General features: G+C 41.9%; 1 protein-coding gene across 1 annotated transcript in view; it reads right to left on the bottom strand.

Annotated features, from left to right (window-relative positions):
• Nucleotides 1–22393, bottom strand: part of CENPK (centromere protein K) — an 893441-nt gene that overhangs the window by 782171 nt on the left and 88877 nt on the right. Inside the window, exon 2 of the mRNA XM_044063363.1 lies at nt 4282–4391. Coding sequence (XP_043919298.1) covers nt 4282–4362 — 81 coding nt within the window. The 5' untranslated portion in view covers nt 4363–4391. The remainder of the gene's footprint in view (nt 1–4281; nt 4392–22393) is intronic.

Genomic DNA, 22393 nt, shown 5'->3' with positions numbered 1-22393 from the left:
GACAGTGCTGCTGACACAGCCTCATATGACCATAGAAAGATGTACTACTCTTAATCCGGCAACACTTCTGCCGACTCCAGAAGAAGGTACTCCACACGTTTGTTTAGAGAGCATTCATGACAAAGTGCTTCCCCGACCAGATTTAACGGATATTCCGTTGGTAGATTCTGATCTCGTTTTGTTTGTAGACGGATCAGCAAAGAAGGACACTGTAGGAAAAACACTAGTAGGGTATGCAGTCACCACAGAAACTGAAGTTTTGGAGGCAAAAAGACTGTCAAACATTTATTCTGCGCAAGCAGCTGAGTTGGTGGCTTTGACTCGAGCTTGTACCTTAGGGGAGGGTAAAAAACTGACAATTTATACAGATAGTCAATATGCTTTCTCCACTATCCATGTTTTCGCTCAACTATGGAAGAATAGGGGAATGGTTACTGCGACAGGCAAACCAATAAATCACAGAGATTTAATTTTGCAGTTGTTAGATGCAGTGCAACTACCACTTCAGATAGCGATATGTAAATGTTCCGCACATACCAACAGAAAAGATCCTGTCTTCAGGGGAAATGCACTTGCTGATATGGCTGCAAAAAAGGCAGCTCAAGAAAATGATTTGCTTTTGCATGACAATGATTTACAGCCCGGACACCTCTTAGACTTAGAGACACTAAAAGTAATGCAAACATTGACAACACAGAAGGAAAAATGTCGTTGGGTAAAATATGGTATCACTCAACAGGATGGGTTGTATAGGGCATCAGATGGCAAAATGGTATTACCCTCAAACCTTTTTAGGTATGCGGCATTGGTTAGCCATGGACCTGCCCATGTAGGAGTACAGATGATGATTCAAATAGTGTCTAAGGTGTTTTGGTGTAAAGGGTTTTCAACTTATGCAAAGCAATTCTGTTTATCTTGTTTATTATGTGCAAAGTATCATGCTCAGGGGGGAGTTAAGAAGTCTCAGCAGGCATTCCCTACCCCTCCATATCCATTCCACACACTCTGTATGGACTTTATTGAATTGACACCCTCAGAGGGAAAAAGGTTCCGTTTAGTCATTATTGATGCTTTTTCTAAATGGGTAGAAGCTTTTCCAGTAAAGCACCCGAATGCACAAACAGTAGCAAAGCTTTTGACTACAGAAATAATTCCTCGATTTGGTTTACCAAGATGCATTTACAGTGATAATGGGTCTCATTTTGTTAACCAGATTGTTCAGAAGTTGGGTCAAGTTTTTCAAATTGATCTTAAATAGCATTGTGCTTACCATCCCCAATCAGCTGGACTGGTGGAAAGACACAACAGTATCTTGAAGAGTAAGCTCTGCAAACTGATGGCAGAAACACATAGATCATGGACTGTGTGCCTTCCTTTGGCACTCCTGTATATGCGAATCTCACCTTCCTACAAAGGACTTACACCATTTGAACTTTTGTTTGGGAGACCATATTACGTCCCGCAGTGGCAGGGATTGTTGCCAGTGGAACGTGAGGGGGGTGAGGATCTAGCGGATTATATGAAGAAGCTGTTAAATGTCAAATCTCTTGTAACCAATGACTCCTTTGCAGATTCCAGAAATGAAACCTTGTTAAGCGTGGCACCCGGGGACTGGGTGTGGATCCAAATTGTGAAGAGAAAGAATTGGTCATCCCCCAGGTGGGAAGGCCCATACCAAGTACTAATCTCGACACCTACAGCTGTAAAGATCGCTGAGAGGACTTTGTGGATTCATATCACCCACTGTAAAAAAACTCAAGGCTCTTCCTTCTACCATTGATGTTGGTCAAACTCCACCGGACCTCTGAGCGCAAAGTCTGGCTACAAAGGGGGATTAGCCCAATAGGGGTTAGTTCATCTCAAACCCAGTGAAGAAACCAATGGCGCGAGGTAGTCCTTAGGGAGGATGGCCATGTTCAATTGGTACTTGAACTGTCACATGATGATGATTTTGGTGGCGAAAGTAAATATGTCCATACAAGAAGGAACAGTTGCAAGAGAAAAAGGAATGGTGGTGTTACAAGCGCAAACAGGTGTTACTACTGCGTTTAAGGTGAAGGAATTTTGGACTGTTCTAAATGGAACAATAATAATTTCTTGACTCGTGCAAAATACTTGTGCAATAGAGACTGTACATCCTGGTCAAATGTTTGGTGGTCAACAGATGTGAATGGATGGGAAACAAGTGGTGCAGTGATACCACAGAAAGATAAAAGCAGGCAACAAAGAATAAAAATTGTGCATTCCCAAAGTACCGGAGCAACTACTATAACCATTGTGTCACCACAAGAAAGTGATTCAGGAGTTTATAGTGTCTCTTCCAACTAGAACTGATCGTTTGGGGACCCTCCAACTTAAAGTGCAAAGCCTTAAGAATGCTACAAGTAAAGCAGATCTTGCCTTCACAGAAGAACAACAATTGTTACTTGAGACGGGATTCGTACACCATAATGAATGGTTATCTTGGGTTAGATATAGTACCCGAGAAGCACATCGTGAGAACTGTATTTCTTGTGCTGAAGGTAAACCGCAACTAGCGACAGTCCCATTATGCGAAATGAAGGTAACCTAACGTGTCTTTTGAAATTATTCTTCAACAAAACTGAAGATAAATGCAAAAATGAAACTCAGCGTTTTCCAGTCATAAGCAAAGTTGAGAAACCGCCTGCAGCGATTTCCTATCCAGGTTTGTATATGTGCATTTCCAGAGATGGCACAGGGAAGAATTATGGCAATATGGGACAGAACTATTGCAATGTTACTGTGAATGGCAATGAGAATCCATTTCTGGAGAACCAAACTCATAGTTTAGCAGACATATGGTGGAGATAAACTCAGATCAAAGCTTATGATTCCCTGGAAGGGAACTTGTGCACTTGTAAAGTTAATTCTGCCATTCTACATTTTCCCAATTCCAGCAAGCAATTTCGTAAGAGAACCTGAAATAAAGCCGAAGTGGTTGAGTAGGAGAAAAAGGGAGGTACCGAAGCAATCTTTCGATAACGGTGTCTACATCGATAGCATTGGCGTACCTGATGAATACAAAGCAATAAACCAAATAGCAGCTTGTTTTACATCCATCTTTGTCTGGATTCAACCTAATAAGAATGTGGACTGGATCAACTACATTTACTATAACCAGCAGTGTTTTGTGAACTATACCAAAGATGCATTGAAAGGAGTTGCTGAACAACTGGAGGCCACTTCGCAGGTGGCATGGCAGAATCGAATTGCATTGGATATGCTCCTGGCCAAAGAAGGAGGAGTTTGCAGGATGTTTGGGACTTTCTGTTGTACGTATATTCCAAACAACACTGCGCCTGATGGAAGTATCACTCGAGCTTTGAAAGGTTTGGAGATGTTATCCGAAGAATTGGCAGAGAACTCTGGGGTAAGTAATCCCTGTATCAGAGGTCTTCTACAAAGACTGGTTGATACTGCTGTTACGAAGACGATGTACCAGCAATTGCAACAGACTGGTGAAAGTGAATACATTGAAATGTGACTCTTTGCAAATGTTTTTGAATTTTAAAAGTTTGTCTTGCCAATGAAGTAGTGTATGCAAAGAAAAACTTAGTTTTTACCATATATTGCTGAAATAAAAGACAAATAAAAGTGTTTTCAGGGGGGAAATGTTAAGAGAAAAAGTTTTAAAACATACTGTTATTTGTCTTTTTCCTGTTCTTGCAAAGTGAACATGTTATTTGTTGGGATATGCCTATCAAAGATGGGCCTCATCTGTGAACAAAATGCAGCATTGCTTATGAACCTGAATGATATTTGTTTTCTGCATTTCAGAATAAAGAGATTTGGTTATAGCTTGGTGAAGCCTGGGATAAGGACGCACGGCCGAGTAAGAGTTAATTTACTGAAGCAGGCTGTGTCCTGGAAAATTTGAGCTACCATTGTTGAACTGAACATTCTGTACTAACTGCTGGTTTGAGGTGATTTGTGATAAACATGTTTATCCTATATGTTTTTCATAGCCAACTGTCAACGGTCAGAAATGTAACAAAAAGTTGTTTTGCTTGCAGTATAAAAGTTGATGTCAGTAAACAAGTTGACCAGAGGAGGAGATCATCTTGGCCAACATGCTGTGTAATCTGGTTAGCTGCTAATAAAGAAGTTTTTCATCACCTGAGGCAGATGCGACTCGTTTGAATTTTTCTTCTGACAGAAACTATCTTGAACAGCAATGATTAAACATCTTTTTTTTCAGATAAATACATGTTTATACTTCAGAAGTCTTTCATACCAAACTGAGGCATATTAAGTACATACCTCCTCTACTTCTGTCCAAATGTGTTCACATTCTTCAATCAAATTTTCCTTAGCATCAGTTTCATACTGGTCGTCATCCATAACATCAGAAGGTGGATTAGGCTGGTACACTTGTACAGATTCAATCAAATCATTAGCATAAAGACAGTGTTAAAATACATTATACAGTTTTGCAAAGCTGTGTATAAACACACAATTTCACAATCGCAATGTATATAAATTAAAACAATGCTCTATAAAATGCAAATAAAGCTACAGATGTATAAATGCTTATCCATGGATATGTAAATGCTCATCTACATTCTGATTAACTATTTTAAAGACATCCTGATCCATCTTTTTTTAGCATTCTGATAATTTTATTTACAGACACCTGCAAAGCCTCAGAGGAAGTGTGAAAGGAAGGATCTATAATGGCCTTTGATGGGGTCACAGCAGAGGAATCAGACGTAAACACCAGATTACCTAAAAAGCCATCACCTGCTTCTAAAAAAACATCTGGTAGAAACTGGACAGCCAAAGAATCCAGCTGAGATCTACTTAGCCGCCTTCTTCTTCTTACTTAACAGTACCTCGGGTTCAGAAGACTCCACCATAATACCCCAGGCTAAGAGTTTAAGCCTCTGGTTTTTGAGATAAATGACCAGGGAAGACAACCATCCGCTAAGAGTCTTACGCACAAATGCTAACAAGACATATGGTTGTTGAAAGAGCCCAAAGGAGGGAAAAAAAAAAAGACACTGTTCGTGACAGTCCTTATAGGGAATTTGCCTCCCACACTAATTTTCTTTTCTTGGTTGACATGAACTCTAGGTTACCAAAAAAGAACAAGATCAAAAGAAAAAGATAGGTGCCCTTTTGGTCTTTTATCCAATGGCTAGGTATTCAGTACAGCAAAGGGCATTCAGAACAATGAACAATGACAGCGTTCAGACTAGGAGCAAAGATGTTCTGGGTAACTGCGCCCATACATCACCTTTATGCACTACGTCATATACAGAAAGCATGTGTGTGACGTACAGCACATGTAAGATCTAAAGGCTTTGGTATATTGGCTGGACATTGGGTTATCCTTGACAGGAGAGTCCTACTGTGAAGAATACTGCAAGAATGTAATAGAAGGACATCTCAAGGAATCTGTGCAGATTATGGAAAGTCCTTCTACAACAGCTCAAAGCATTTTCCAAGGAACTGAGAAACTACAGTGCTCTCCGACTGAAAACACTGGTACATTCTAGAAACAGTCTCAAAAAAAGTGACCCACCCCCCAAACACACAGGATAAGTCATAACCTGAGCTCTCCTGTGAGTCAAAATCAGAAATCTGAGGAGAAAAATGACAGGTCTGTAAGATGAACTTACCATAACAGTAGATGTCTGAATGACTACTGCAGCAGCAGCCTGGGCTATACAATTATACCTTGCCAAGGAGATAACGGCATGCCAGCTTCCAAAGCTTCAGAGCACCTTCCATGCACCCTGTCAAGCAACTCGAGCTGAACTGACTAAAAGACTAGTACTGGCAAGAAGCCTTTCAGAGCTTTCCTGCCAGCAAAAAGACAATGGCTGAACCCTGAAAGAACTATGCTAGGAACAACAAAGCATAAAAATGCCCACATGGCATAAAATATACACCACAAAAATAAGGGTTTTAAAGGGGATGGAGCGGCTACTGCTGCAGTGATCATTCGAATATCTACCGTTACGAAAAGTTCAACTTACACAACCGTACTGTGTTCATCATACTGATCATTGCTGCAGTAGCCTTAGATATATGGGTAGATTACTACATCCAACTGTATTTAGGAGGTGAAAGGAGAAGGAGCCCCTAGTGAATGATCCTAACAAAGCTTGATCTGGCCCTAAAGATGGAATAGAGCTTATAGTGCTCTGTAAAAGTATATACAGGAGGACCAAGCAGCAACTTCTAAAATATTTCTAGAGTTCAACCCTTCCCAAAAAGCCATAGAAGAAGCCAAGGCCCTGGTAGAGAGGGCCTTAACCCTGCCTGAAATAGATTTGTTATGGTAAGTATAACAAACAGTAATAGCCCTCAGACAAGCATTTGAAGTATTCGGTTTTAACTCAGATTGTCCCTTCGTCTTACCTTCACAAGAAATAAACAACTGATCCAATGATCTGGGAGATGCAGCTCTGTCAAGATCGTAATAGAGTTGGCTATGAACATCCAAGGTGTAGAGTATGTTTTCTCCCTCAGTTTTAGATTCAATAAAAGAAAATGACGAGATATAGTTTGGTTAAACTTGGATAGAACGTTAGGCATAAAACAGGGATTAGTTCTCAAAGAACCCCTGTACTTAAGTAAAATGCGACAGGGCTGACTCACCATAAGAGCTTGCAACTCAGACATCCTTCTTGCACAGGTAAGAACAATCAGTAAAACTGTTTTCCATGCTAAGAGCCTCAAGTCAGACAAATCAGCTGCTTGAAATGGAGCAAATGTTAGCCTCCAAAACACAAAATTCAGATCCCAAGTAAGGGCCACAAATTTACTTGGTGGCCTCTTATGCAAAACACTTTCCAAGAACATTTTGACAGGAGACTACCTTGAAAGAGGAGGATCTATGGCAGACAGGATGGGAGATTGGCTTAATGGTTAAGGTGTTTACCTTACAGACACAAGGTGCAGGGTTTGATTTTCACATGGGGTAACTGGCTAGGCTTAAAATGGCTTGAAAGGGCAGGTAGCCTAGTACTAACTTATGAACTCCTATGAACATGCTGAAATGGCCAATAAATAAACCTTGACAGAGGAATAAGAAAGGCCTGATAGCTGTAGTCAGTTAAACAAGCATGGTATTAACAAAGTTGATTTTGAAAGGCCTCATAGCTGTAGTCAGTTACACAAGCATGGTATTAACAAAGTTGATTTTTTTTCACCAAAAACACAGTGCAAAGCAATGTAAACACTTACCCCAACCCCCAAAAATAAATTAACACGTTTTAGATATGGAAAATAAGTTTTATGATTTGTTAGACTACAGTCTATAAAACACTTTTTTTTTCTATCTTAAAAATAATATTTTTACAGTAAAGTTAGTTTTCCATCATAAAACAATATGTGGAACCCCCCCAAAGGAAACTTATTCACCCTGCATTAGCTCACTGTCAATCCTCAAAAGGCCACAAGGAGTGCACTTAAGACGTAGGAACGATCTGAAGAGCTCCGCATCCAAACTGCTCATTTTCTTGAGCTCTGCTTGGGCTAGTAATGGTTTGAGCAAAAGAAAGGTGCCCTTAAGCTTTGGAAGCTGGCCGGCTGTTATATTCTTAGCAATAAATAACCCATATAACTAAGGGTACTGAAGCAGTAATCAAATAATGAACATCTACCAGAGATGAAAACAGTTTCCTTATTTTTTTTACTAAAATGCCAGCAGCCATGCCATTTGATGAAGACTTCAAAGAGAGGATGCAAGATTGGCCTGCAGTTACAGAAACGGATCCTCAATGACAGACAGTTTTATATCATTTTTACTTTTTATGCTTCCAGTTAACACAATCCTTTCAATGTCAGGAAAGGCAAAAAAATGTGTACTGCATAAAAGCATTCAAAATTTACATACAAAACTTCAGGAGCTAAAAAGGTACAATGGGGCTGTGAAGAGGACCCTTCTTGGACCTCTAGATTTAACTGCTATTTTTGGTCCATAGCAACTCTTTGTCTTAAAATCTCTACCTAGACATTACACTCCCCTACTAGATGCACAGCCACCATGTTGAGACTGAAGAACAAGAGCCATATTCTCCAATTCCACAGCCATTCTACATAAATGATACAGACAATAAGCAAGGTGACATGTGTCTCTAACATATGGCTAGATAGTTACTGACAGCACAAGTAAAGACACAGAGCTCTTGAAACCTCTTAAGGCAAGGATGACCACAATCATCTCATTCACGTGGCTATGAAGCAGGATCTGTGATGGGACACGATTCTATGAAAAGTCCAAGATTTCCATTGTGAAACTCAGCCCATATTGACATATCTGCCAACAGGACTTGTACATGAAGACAGAATGCAAGGGACGTGTCCACATAAAATGTTGCCAGCAGCATCTACAAATGGAACATCTTGACAAAGGAAACTACCAAGGGAAATGTTATGTCAAATATCTCCTCTGTTTAGTGACTTAGTGAAAAAAAGTTCATTTTGAGGGTTCTAGACTATCATTATGCATGTGAACATGTTACCAAGGGTGCAGAAGGTGGTCTTGCTGTCCATCATGGCTGTGATACTTCCCACTGAAACAAGGCCACTTGCATCTTTACCTGTTAGACGACAATCCTTCCCTAATAAATACATCAAGGCTCCCTAAAACACTTTCCAGTGGGAGGGGGACACATCTGATTTCTCCCTGTTGACCGTCAAGCCCAAGGAATCCATTTATTTATTTGGTTTGTTTACCAGGGTAGTACACTGATCACAACAGACCATTTGCAGGGCCAGCCTGGGTGAGGTGTTAAGTTGTTGAGGTTGGAGTTGAGTTGTGGTTAAGTTAAGGTTAAGTTAAGGTGTGCAAAAAATCAAGTGAGAAGAAAGTTGCACTTATGCCTGTGAAATTATATGATACAGTTATCCAGATAAGGTCTAAAGATGGATGCCCTCCAGATTAAGGACTGCTCTAACTGGCGTCAGACATTTGGTTAAGTGCTCTGCAAGTAGCCATCAGGCTAAATGGAAGAACCAGAAATCAGAAATGATGCTCTCCAATTTAATATGTGAGAAATCTCAAATGGGTCTGGAAGGTAAGAACATGCCAGTAAGTAACTTTTGCATCTGAAGTGCCCATTTACATTCCCCTAGGAAAAAAAAGGGATCACAGATCAAAGTGTTACCATCCAAAACATTCAAACTCTGTCATCCTTGTGAGGCTACAGAGTTCCAGAACTGGTCTCCACAAATTCTCCTTTGTTCAGCTAAGGAAATGGAATAAAAACCTGTTCTTCTAGAACAAGATGAACCCTTTCTATGGCTCTCTTCTTTAATATCTTCAACAAAAGATGTCCACACATGAAAACAAACGTCTCGCAGTTTCCTGAAACAGGCTGAAGAGAAGGCCAGAAAAAAAAAATCCATACTGGTACCTTTCAGCCTCAGATGTGCATACATGAATTTACACTTGATGAGAAACTTGTCAGTTCTTTATCACACCAACTTTATCTACAATAAAAGAAATGAGAGTTGTAGAGTGGGTTTCTGGCCTTGATGCTCACCTTCCACTGCGGGGTAAGCTCTCTAGAATATCTGCCTAAACAGGGTTAGCCCCTAAAAAAGACCGCTGACCGTTCCTTTTTTACAAAAGGAGAAATTTACCATCATGACGACCCAAAACAATAGATTCAAAGAAGAAAGTACAGTTTTGTACCTACCATAAATGTAGATGTTCGAGTGCTAATACAGCTGCAGTAATTACAGATGGGTTCTCTGCCGTCAGGCGGGTCCTCGGTCGGCCGAATTCCAAAGTCTAGGTCCGGCGTCGGTTGTTGTCGCTTTCTTTCCTGACGTCAGTGCGACAGGGGTATACAAGACACAGCCGACGCATTTTCCTCAGTCTTTTTTGCCCCAGATGTCAGGTGCCCCCAGAAGGAAGGCAATCCATAAATTATATATATATATAATCATGCAATGCAATATAATCAAAAATTAGTAGTTGCAAGCAAATACACCATAGAAGGATAACCCAATCAGGTTGTATGAGGAGGTGTTAGCCACTAGGCTTTTACCAAGAGAGGAAGGAGGGTGGGAAACCTGTACTGCAGCTGTATTAGCACTCGAACATCTACATTTATGGTAGGTACAAAACTGTACTATGTTCATCGTGCATACAGCTGCAGTAATTACAGATGGGTAGAATCCCAAAGCTACGCACAGGGTGGTAGGCACTAGGTGGAACTGGGAGGAGCCAGAATGCCCTGCAACACAGCAGTGGCAAAGCCTGCTCTAGTTTTGGAGTATAAAGGCAGGTGGTAGTGTTTTGTGAAGGTATGCACAGAACTCCAAGTGGCTGCCTCCAAAATATCTTTGGTAGGAACTCCTCTGAGGAAGGCTGTAGAGGTAGCTGTGGCCCTTGTGGAGTGGGATCTGATGCCTGTAGGAACAGATTTGCCATGAAAGGAGTAACAAAACCGTATGCAGTGGCCTATCCATTTTGAAATTGTCTGTTTGGAAATTGGCTTCCCTTGAGCTCCTACAGCATAGGACACAGAGTAGTTCTGATTTCCTGAAAGGCTTTGTTCTGTCCAAAGAGTAACGTAGCTGTCTATGGATGTCTAAGGAATGTAGCAGCCTTTCCCCTTTGTTCTGAGGATTGGGGTAAAAGGTAGGTAAATGTATGGCCTGATTTAAAGCTACCCTTGATACTACCTTAGGCATAAATGACGGGTTGGTTCGTAGGGAAACCCTGTCCTGATGGAAGATGAGAAAGGGCTGCACAGCCATGAGGGCTTGTAGTTCTGATACCCTACGAGCTGAGGTAATAGCCAGAAGGAAAGCTGTTTTCCAGGACAAGTATTGCAAATCTGTTGAAGCAGCTGGTTCGAAAGGAGGCAGTGTTAATTTTTCTAGAATGTAATTAAGATCCCATGCTGGTACTGGTTGTTTCCTTGGAGGTCTTATATTCTTAGCCCCTCTTAGGAACTGCCTTAAGAGTGGGTGAGAGAATAAGGGTGGATCAGTGTTGTATTCTGCAGAAATGGCTGAGGCATGGATTTTGATGGAGGAAAATGAAAGTCCACTGTTCAACAGCTCAGCTAGATACTGTAATATCGGAGGCAAATTCAGTTTTCTAGGATCCTGGCCCTTTTTCTCATTCCAAGCGCAAAACCGTTTCCATTTTGCGGAATAAGTTTTTCTAGTAGATGGCCTTCTGGCCTCCAAAATAACATCCTGCACCTCCTTGGAGAGTAGGGTCTGCTGTGGTGTTAAGGAATTTTCCATGCAGCCAGATTGAGTGTTTTCAGCTGACTGTGAAGAGTTTTGTAGCTGTGCTGAGTCAGGAGAAGAGGCATTAGAGGTAGTGTCCAGGGAGGAGAATGTGATAGACTCCTCAGGAGTGGGTACCAGTGTTGTCTTGGCCAGTCTGGAGCGATCAGTATCATCTTTGGTCTGTCTGCTCTTACTTTCAAGAGCACCTTGGTCAGTAGAGGCAAAGGTGGGAAGGCATAAACTGTCCTTGCTGCCCAACTGAAAGAAAGGGCGTCCACTCTCCAGGCCTTTGGATGAAATGTCCTTGAGCAGAATTTTGTCAATTGATGATTCTTGTGGGAGGCAAAGAGATCTATGTCTGGCCTTCCCCACGCTTGGATTATCTTTGTAAACACTTGAGGATGCAACTGCCATTCGTGCGGATCTATCATATTTCTGCTTAGATTGTCTGCCAGCGTGTTTTCCAAACCTGGCAGGTACTGTGCTTGAAGCTCGATTTTCCATTCCAGAGCCATGTTCCAAAGTGACATGGCCAGCCTGCACAGGGGGTATGAATGTGTTCCTCCTTGTTTGTTTATGACCACATTACTGTGGTGTTGTCTGTTCTTATCAATAGTTGTCCTGGATGCAGGAGGTCCTTGAAAGCTGTAATTGCATTTATCACTGCTAGCATTTCCTTTAGATTGATGTGAAGGTGCTTTTCTTTTTGGGACCATTCGCCCTGAATGCACCTGTCTGTCATATGTGCCCCCCAGGCGTAGTCTGAGGCATCTGTTGTGATGACTTGATTTGCTTGAGGCTTGCAGAATGGTAGGCCTGTGTTTGTTTGGCATGCTTGGGCCCACCATAGAAATTCCTTTTGCAAACATGGAATTAGTGGTAATATTGTTTCCAAACTGTGGCTGTGTTGAGACCATATGTTTTTTAGGTACCACTGAAGTTTCCTCATATGCAACTTTGCACATGGGATTAGAAGAATGCAAGATGCCATGAAGCCCAGAGCCTGCAGGATTTTCCTTGCAGTTAGCCTGGTACGATTTGCTAGCGTCTTGAAGTACTGAGTTAGTTGCCCTTGCTTTTCTGGCGTAAGATAGGCCATCTGGGTGTTTGTGTCCAAGTTGGCACCCAGGAAAATTATTTTCTGAGATGGTGTTAGTCTGGATTTCTCTTTGTTGACTGTGTATCCCAGAGAATTCAATAACCGTGTCACATAAGCCAGATGTTCCAGAAGAATGTGCTTGCTGTCCACTTGGATCAGGCAATCGTCCAAATAAGGGTAAATTTGTATCCCTTGAAGTCTGCAGTAGGCAATTACTGATGCCAGGCATTTCGTGAATACTCTGGGCGCAGTAGATAAGCCAAAGGGCAATGCAGAGAATTGATAGTGGATTGAACCTGCAAGAAATCTGAGGTATCTTCTGCAACTTTGTCTGATTGGGACATGCAGGTATGCCTCCTTGAGGTCCAATGTTACCAGCCAAGACTCCTTGCCCAGCATGGGAAGAAGCTGCTGTAAGGTGAGCATCTTGAATTTTGGTACGAGTAGAAATGTGTTTAGGATGGATAAGTCCAAAATGGGTCTCCAATCGGTTCCCTTCCTTGGTACCAGGAATAGTCTGGAATAAAAGCCTTGACCTTGTTCGTGCATAGGTACCTCTTGAATAGCTTTCATGCCCATGAGCTTTGAAATTTGTATTTGAGCCTCTGCCCTTTGATTGTGTGGCAGGTTCGGCATGCCTCTCATTTTTGGAAGAGTGTAAAAATGAAATCTGTAGCCTCTGTTTATAATGTCCAGGATCCATTTATCTTTTGTGACAATATGCCAATTGTTTGAAAATAATGCCAGCTTTCCCCCCAAGGGTGCTGCCACCTGAGCCCCGCTTGGCTTGCAAAGGGGAAAGTCATTGGGTTTGTTTCCTGTATTGCTGTGCACTGTCTTCGCTACCTCTTGGTGCTGGAGATTGCCATTGTCTGCCTCTATATGATCCTTGAGATTGTCCTCTGCCCCTTGTGCGCTTGTATCTACCTCTTTGGGGCTTGTCCGTTGCTGGAAAGGACCAGTTTTTTGAAGGCCAATTTCTGCTAAAACGTGGTGGTTGTACCTGTAGAAAAGCTTTGACAGTTTGCATAGATTTAGCTTTTTCTTCCATTTTCCGTAGTATCTCCTCAGCATTAGTACCAAATAATACATCCTTTTATAAAGGAGCATCTAGTAGTTTAGCTTTAACATGATCAGGCAAGGTTCGTTCCCTAAGCCAGGCATGTCTACGAATGACTGATCCTGTAGCTGCAGCTCTACTTGAGGCCTCTAGAGCATCATAGCCACATTGCAAGGTGTGTTTACCCACTTGTTCTGCACTATGAATCATATCCTGTAACTCCTTCAAATCTGGTTGTTCAGGTTGTGACATTTTATTCTTTAATTGTGATAACAGAAACTGCTGATATTTAAGCATATGGAACTGACAATTTAAGGCCCTCATGGCTAGAGTGGCCGAGGTATATACCTTTTTTCCCCACCTTCCTAAGGATCTAGACTCTCTTTCGGAAGGTAATGGATTCTTAGCAGTAGAGGCCTTGATTCCCTTGGGGCCTTGAGAAATGGTTTCAGGGTCAGCATTATGACTTTTGTACAGGAAGTGGTGTGAATTAGGAACTCTGTAGTACCTATCAGGCTTGACTGGAGCAGGAGGCAGGGAATCCGGATTAAGGCAGGCCTCCGAGTAAACATCATCAAGTATGTCCAAGACAGGAGGTATCGCCAGAGGTCTGTGCTGAGAAAGCAAAAGGAATTCCCTCAGCCTTTTCTTGGAATCGGAAAAATCTTGGCCTTCCCAATGGAAGTGTTCCCTCAAAGTATGCAAGGTTTCCCCGAAGGAAAGGTCCTCTGGGGGGGATACAGAAGGGATGGACTGCTCTGCATCAGAATCTTCATAAGGGGAGTATGAATGTTCCTCTTCATCAGAATGTTCTGAAATAATGGAGCCCTGGTCGGAAGAGGGAGAATCTTCCTCCACTCTGGGTCTCTTGTCTGGAGGGGGTTGGGAACCCCTGATAAGAGTAATTAAATCCTCAGCCATTTTGAGCATTTGTTTTTTGGGCATGGGGCCTGGAGATGGGCCCTGTGCAACACAGGCCTCTTGGGATGCATTGCTGATTTAGACTTAGTAAAGGCCTTTATGGAAAAGGAAGAAGGTCTGAAGACACCATGGGTGGAAGTGGACCTGTCCACATTAAGAGGCTCAACACTCACAGTGGCTTCGGTAGCTGTGGTAGAGGTGTGGGCCGAGGAACCTGCGGTCTCGGTTACAGAAGACACCGCCAGAGAAGGGTCGTCGGTAGTCATGGGCTGCGTAGGCGCCTCGCTGAGAACCGGACCATGTGTAGCCGGTTTTGGCGTGGTGTCGGTGGAGACCGCGGACCTCGCGTGTCGGTCTTTGTCCTTGCGTTTTTTAGACAAAACGGTAGTCGGAACCTCCGACGACATCTTATAGTTAAAGGTTTTACCAAAAAAGTGCTGGGCGAACTCCGCCCGACGCTTAATAGTGCGTTTATTGAAAGTAGCACAAAAGCGACAGCCCGAGACGTCGTGCTCTGGGCCTAAGCAAGGTATACAGAGGGAATGGAAATCCTTATGCGGTATTTGCTTCCCACAAGAAATACAATTGTTAACTTTGTCTGACATCGGTCTGAGGCAAGAAAAGTTTCCCCAACGGGGTACTTAGCTTTAAAGAAGACTTTGGTTTCCAAATTTTCGTAATTTCAGGAGCTGGCCAACCGGCACTTGCGAACTGCTTCTGCTTCGGGCACCGCGCGGCAAAAAAGACTGAAGAAAATGGCGTCGGCTGTGTCTTATATACCCCTGTCGCACTGACGTCAGGAAAGAAAGCGACAACAACCGACGCCAGACCTAGACTTTGGAATTCGGCCGACCGAGGACCCGCCTGACGGCAGAGAACCCATCTGTAATTACTGCAGCTGTATGCACGATGAACATCAGGAATTATCCCTCTAGTCTTCCTAAGTCAATTTTTAACTACAAAATTTAGAAAAATTGGTAAGTTAGGTAAAATTTAACTTGTAAAAATGATTAACCATGTTTCAGTTATTAAAATTCACAAAACTACCTCCAAAGCTTTAGCACTCACATCACCTGCACAAAACAGATCCAGAATAAAAAGCAAAACAAAACATCAGGACTTGGAAATGGCTGTAAAATCCAGTATAAAAATCTTTATTCGATACATTTTCAGTGGAGGCCAAGGAAGAAAAGCTCCAAAAAAATGCAAGTACATAGAATAATTATAAGCAAATTCGAAACATTTACAGAAACAAATTCCATAACAAACGAGTTAACTTCCAAGAAGTGCATAAACATAGATAAACAATGATTATTTTACAAAAACAGTATTCATTCATACATGGTCATTTGGAGAAATGCACAAAAAGTTCAGTGTCAGGCAAATTGACACTTGATAGGAAAAAAGTAAGAGACACGTCAGTTAGAGCAGTTAATTCAAGATAATGTTTCCAAGTGAGAATCACTAATAATGGTAGTCAGCTTGTTGCAGGTTATTTACTATGCGGAATACAATGTATAGGGTAAAAGTGGAAACAAATAGAGTAGTGGGTATATGAGTGTATGAGGAGCTCTGGAGTTAGAGGTGGTCAGGACTTAAAAGTTGGAGGATTGGTACACTTGCAGATCCAGGTAGAAGATAAGTAATTATGTAAGGCAGTTTTAAAAGACAGAATGCTTTGGTTGGATCTAAGAGTTAAAGGAAGACCATTCCAGCTTCTGGCTACCGAGCAGAAGTATACAATTTGGCCCGCAAGTAGGTTAGGTTTGTGTACCTGTAGTCGATGTTGATTTTCAGATCTAACAGACCTTTTGGTTAGGTAGTTGGTGAAAAGAGAGGTGAGGGCAGGAGATTCTGAAGGTTTGCATACTATTTTATATGCAGCTGTTAACTTTAAGTAGGAGAGATAGCATGGTAGTTCCAGCTAATTAAGAGCGTGGAATGCAGTACAGCAGTGGATGGAATATAAAGCATTAGTAGCGAACCTATCAACTTTGTTGTAACAGTTTTGATTTTAGGGTAGATTGTAAATTGGTGAGTAATGGAGCACCACGGGTGAGAGAGAGAAGTAGATATGTGATAGCTACTGTTTTTTACCGCAAGTGCTCAGACAGTATTTGTACCTGTACAGAATGCCAAGTTTTTGGTGAGTTTTGTTAATGTTTTGCTGAGTACATAGGTCAAATTTTACATGTTCCTCTACTATTACCCCTAATAGCTTAGTGTAGGAAACCACTTCAATTGCTGTTTTGCTATGAGAAAATATTGTGAATTTTTTTTGTTGTTTAAGAAGGTTTTTTTTCTTAGGGGTGAATAGAATTAGCTTAGTTTTATTAGGACTGAGTAAGGGACGATTTTTACAAAGCCAAATTTCTATAGAGGTAAAGAGTTGAATAATATGCTGAAGGTCAGATATGGAGTCAGCAGAGAAAATAACATAATCATCTGTGTATTGAATAAAAGAGCCACGACTGAAAGAGGAGTGCAAGTTATTGATTTGGGTGACTTTTTATCAGGAAGAAGACTTGGACCGTTTTTGTGCCTGGGTTTAGAAGTGAGGAAATGGCTGTCCAGAATTTTTTGGGATTACTGTCATTATTAGATTAGAATTTTAAGTAGTATTCTTCTTTGCCTTTGTTTGCTCATTTTTTAACTTAATTTTGGAGTGGTTTGAAATTCTGTAGATCAGGTGGATTTTTATTTTTTAGCCACTGACTCCTTAATTTGTCCCTGTTTTGCATTAATTGTTTTGAAGGTTTAGTTAACCATGGGGCATAACTAGATTTTATTCTTTTCACTCGGGGGGGGGGGGTGCAAGTTTGTTTAGGATTTCTAGAAAGAATGCATTAAAGTAGTTTACTGCAGCATCTAGGGCTATAGTTTTTAAGATATTCCAGTCTGTTTCAGTAAATTTATGAATGTTTGGTGTTCAAAGTTAGCCAAATTCCGTGTTTGTTTGTAGTGGTGTTCTTTTTTAAGGGAGGGGATGTTCTGAGAACAAAAGTGGGGAGACGGTGACTTAGAGCATTTGGGTTATTGCCTGCTGAGGAGATTTTATTTGGGTCCCTAACCTGTATCCTGTCCAGGATGGAGCCTTTATTGTTACCTCTATTGATTCTGCTTGGGATGAAATTATTTGAGTTAAGTAAGTTGATGTTAGATGATGGGAACTTAGTACAAAAGTTTAGCCAATTAATATTATCACCACCCAATATGGTGGTTTCATTCTTAATTGTGTTACCGATCCAGGCAAGGATATCTCTAGAATAGGTATATTATTACCTATTGGAATGTAAAAGAACTACTATGCACAGTTTTTTGGATTTATTTATTTGTAGGAATGAGATGAGAATTTCAGCAATAGAGAATTGGGGAATGGTATTAGAGAAAGGGGTTATGTAGTAGGATCTAGGAAAGAGTGCACCACCACCTCCTTTCTTGTGCTGCCTGTCTATGATGTTGAAGCCTGGAGGAAGGAATTCGGAGTCTTTTATACTTTAATACATAAACCACGAAAAATTAAAAAATAGCACAACCATCCAAGCAGCCTTCTAAATATATTTTCTTTCTCAAAAGATGCTCTAGTTTCTTTATTTAAAGGCACAACAGTTATCAATTGTAAACCTTTTTCTAAATTTTGCGGTGGTCAACAGGGTGCAAAATGGTTAACGGTTAAACATCTAAGGGAAAAGTAGCTTAGGGAAGGAATCAGGGGATAATGGAATTTAGACAGAAATTTATTAGGAAAAGCAGTAAAGGAAGAGAATATATTGGGGAAGACACAGCAGCCAGAAATAACAATCAGGGATGTGGAGGTGTGTCAAAGTTATTGGCCTGCTGAAGGAAGCATATGTTAAGGGACAGTGTTGATCCCAAAGGGTCCAACAAATCCTAGCTCAATAAGTATGGTGGCTGCTCGGAAGGGTGACACTAGAATAAGGGGAAGGGGAGAGAAAGGATGGGAAAGGACATTGGAGTGTAAAAAATCCACAGCAAAAGTGAATCTAATGTTTGTGGCATGGAATGAAGGTGGGCTAAACAACACAGTTAAGAAAGAAAGGGCAACAAACAGACTCAAGAAGACAGACATGAAGTGGCACTGCTGCAGGAATAAAAGATGAAATACATAGAGGCAAGGAAACTGTCAAGGGAAGGACATGATGCCTGCAAAATAAAGGTGGAGTATTGCGATTTTAGCAAGCAAGAGATTAGTGGGGAGTGCTGAAAATATGGAAACGACAGAACAGGAAAGGGACTTCTGGTAAATGGAATCGGAAATTATAATAATCACATATTTTTGTGATCAAAAACAGTGAAATTTCAGGCCTTGCTCAATTTTCATTTTCCACGACTGGATTTATTAGAGGACTGGTGTAGATAGGGAAGCTCCATGCAAGGATACTTGGTTTCGCATTTGCATGAGGAGTGCAATCCTTCTCCTGGAAATCACTATTCAATATCGGAAGTCATCAATCAAAAACTGTCAAATATCAGTATATTGTATTCAAACAAGCAAAAGCCCTGCAATACAAACATTCATCACTTTGGCAACACAAGATGATAAACGAAACAAAGATCCAAATGAAGTGCTGGCACAATACAGACTAACACCAAATACAAAATATACAAATGCTGCATCAAGTGATTTTTGCGAGGGGTCAATGCCCTATACTTTCATGTCCCAAATCTTCCTTTACGTACATAAAAACTCTCCTACAACTACACTAGAAATCTTTAACTCCACAAGCGGTGCTATTCACAAACACAGCTTGTTTTTAGATAAAAATCTTTGAAACAGTTTTATAATGAAACACTTTGATGAGAAGGAGTTTTGATGCCTGAATGTCACATGAAACACATTCAACAATCTGGCATTCAAAACATTAACATGTTCCCTTGGAATTGCTGCGATTTTAGATCATATCACAAGACCAATGTAGTGCATCATCTAGAACATAAACTGCTTTGGAACCCAGCTGATGGAGTCATTTCTAGAAAAGTTGCTCCTAAAATAATGTGTCCCTTTTCATTTTGATGTCAATTACAAGTTGGTAACAGCTCAGTAGGCTAGAACAGCAATGCCATCTGCAGAAACCAGCCTAAAAATGTTTGCTGTTAAACTATAGAAGGAGAAGCCACACATTCTCAGGAATGCAAGATAAAAAATGAATTATTCTTTGCAAGAAACTGGTATTAATTTTCTGATATGACAAGTGTAGATAGAGAAGTACAGAAATCTTAGTGGGAGATTAAATGCAAATTGTTTACTGCTGAATAGTTTCAGATGTTGTACCCAAGAGTCTGAACAATCACTTAAGTACAATTAAGAAAACTGAAAAAAAAAAAGTTATGCACTTACCATAACGTTCCATTTGAGTAGGTAACTTCATTTGTCAGCAACCTGTGGGTATCGGATCCGAATCGGATCCGAGCCGGCAGCTTTATTCAGCTAAGATCCGAGCTCCAAGCTCCTCCCTCTTACCCATAACCCCCTGCCATCCTTCTCTTTCCTTAGATCGAGTTTGCTTAGCCGTATAAACTAGTACAATCAGGATCAACTAAACATCCTAACCTGATGTCATCTGGTACAGAAAACACAAGGTCCTAAAAAGGACGAACTACAGGTTAGGGGGACGGAGGGGGGGTTGGTTGCTGACAAATGAAGTTACCTACTCAGATGGAACGTTATGGTAAGTACATAACTTCTTTATCTGAAGTAGTTAACTTCATTTGTTCATCAACCTGTGGGACAGAGTCCCCAGCTACCTAAACTTGGGAGGTCTTCATGGAAGACTATTCCGGAGCACTGCAGAGCCAAAGGACGCCCTTCCTCTGGAAATTAAATCCAGCTTGTAATGTGTAATAAAGGTATGGGATGAAGCCCCAAGTGGCTGCAGAACAAATATCATCCAAGGACACCCTTGACCAAAAGGCCGCAGAAGTTGAAATCGATCGAGTGGAATGGGCGTGAACTCCGACAGGTTCTGGTTGACCAGAACTCTTATATGCAAGAAGTATACATTGTGAATCCATCTGGACAATGTAGCTTTTGACACAGGTTTGCCCAAAAAAGGGTTTAGCAAAGGATACAAGGAGTTGTTCAGATTTTCTATGACCAGCAGTCCTGTGTAAACAGAACCTCAATTGTCTGTGGACATCTAAAGAGTGTAATTTGTATTCACCCTTGTTTTGATAATTTGGGAAAAACACTGGTAAATTGATAGACTGATTAATGTTGGACTCAGAGGTGACTTTAGGTAAGGAGGAGGGATTGGTCCTGAGGGAAACTATCTTTATGGAAGACCAGATAGGGGGTTTGGCGCAAAGGGCTTGAAGCTCTGAAACCCTTCTAGCTGAAGTGATGGCAATGAGAAAAGCCGTCTTCCAAGATAAGTATTTAAGGTCTATCGAAGCTGCAGGTTCAAAGGGGGGGGGGCCAATAATAGTTGGAAGAACAAGGGTTAAATCCCACGGAGGGACTGCATCCTTCACGGGAGGCCTTAATAGGAAAGTACCTTTTACAAAGGTCTTGCAGATCTTGAAGGAAGCTAAAGAACCGAGATCACTTCCCACATGAAAGTGTGAAATTGCTGCTAACTGGACTTTTGACGGTAGAGGAGCTGGCACCTTGATCAAATAAGTGCAACAGAAACTCTAATACAGCTGGTATCGGGGCTGTAAAGGGATCCATATGTCTATGTTCCGCCCAGATCGAAAAACGTTTCCATTTGCTCTTATAGACCTTTCTGGTAGAAGGTTTATGAGCGGCTACTAGAATAGCTTTAACGAAAGAGGAGATACCGGGAGTCCTAGCTATGACTGGAACTGAATCAACCAAGCTGTGAGCTTGAGATTGTCCAGGTTTGGAGTTGTCAACTCCAGGGGGTGAGAAATCAGATCCGGAGTGGGATCCAGAATCCATGGAGGATTGACTAGATGAGACCATAGGCAAGGGAACTACATTTGACGAGGCCAGAATGGGGCTATGAGGATCACTCTGCTCCCCAACCAACGAGCTTTCTGCAAGAATCTTACCATGAGAGGAAGAGGTGGATAAGCATAAAGTAGATCGGATGGCCAAGCATGGACTAGAGCGTCTCTGGGGGATTCCCCTTGTGGGAGAAGTAGAGCGAAGTACTCGCTGCACTTTGCGTTCGAAGGCGACGCGAAAAGATCGCAGCAAGGCTGACCCCACTTGAGGAAGATCTGCTTCGCTACGCTCGGGTTCAGAGACCACTCGTAAGGTGAGAGGATGGTTCGACTCATCTTGTCTGCCAAAATGTTAGACCGACCCAGAATGTGCGTTGCTATGAGAAAGCGGTTGATGGTGATCGCCCACACCCAAACTCTCATGGCCTCTCGACACAGCGGGTAGGATCTGGTTCCCCCCTGTTTGTTGATATACCAGACTACTAACATGTTGTCTGATTGAATCGCAATTGTCTCTAAGGGAAGAAGGGCCTGGAGTGCTTGCAACGCTAAAAGCACCGCCCTCATCTCTATGACATTGATGTGCAACATGGTCTCTGAGTGTGTCCACGTGCCTTGGACGGTTCTGCTCATGCAATGCCCCCCCACCCGAGGCTAGAAGCGTCCGTGGTCACCGTGGCTTGGGGTGGGGTCATCGAAAAGGGGCACCCTTCCCGGAGATCCGAGGATTGGATCCACCAGAGTAGGGACCTCTTGCAAGCATTGCTGAGGGGGATAGCCATACTTAGCGGATGTTGCAGGATGGACCATTGGACCTGCAATGTCCATTGCAGGACCCTCATGTTCAGACGAGCCAATGGTGAAAGACTGATGGCAGCCGCTATGAAACCTAGTGCCCTCAGGACCAATTCCGCTGGGGGGGGCCGGGGACTGTAAGAGAGCCATCACATGGAATGTCAAAGTTCGAAGCCTGTCCGGAGTTAGGAAGACCCTCAACAGGTTTGTATCTAGCCTGGCCCCTATGAAATCTAAAGTCTGAGTTGGCTGAAGGGAGGATTTCTTGAGATTGATAGAAATTCCCAGATGAGAGGCCAAGTGAAGGAAATAATTCCTGGCTGAATAGAGTAGATGGCTGGTGGGGGCGGTGAGGAGCC

The sequence above is a fragment of the Protopterus annectens genome, chromosome 2.part1 (assembly GCF_019279795.1).
Source record: "Protopterus annectens isolate FY-2018-M chromosome 2.part1, PAN1.0, whole genome shotgun sequence".
In the NCBI taxonomy this organism is placed as follows: domain Eukaryota; kingdom Metazoa; phylum Chordata; order Ceratodontiformes; family Protopteridae; genus Protopterus; species Protopterus annectens.
Note: the sequence above shows the minus strand (reverse complement) of the source record. Positions and strands in the feature narration are given on the sequence as shown.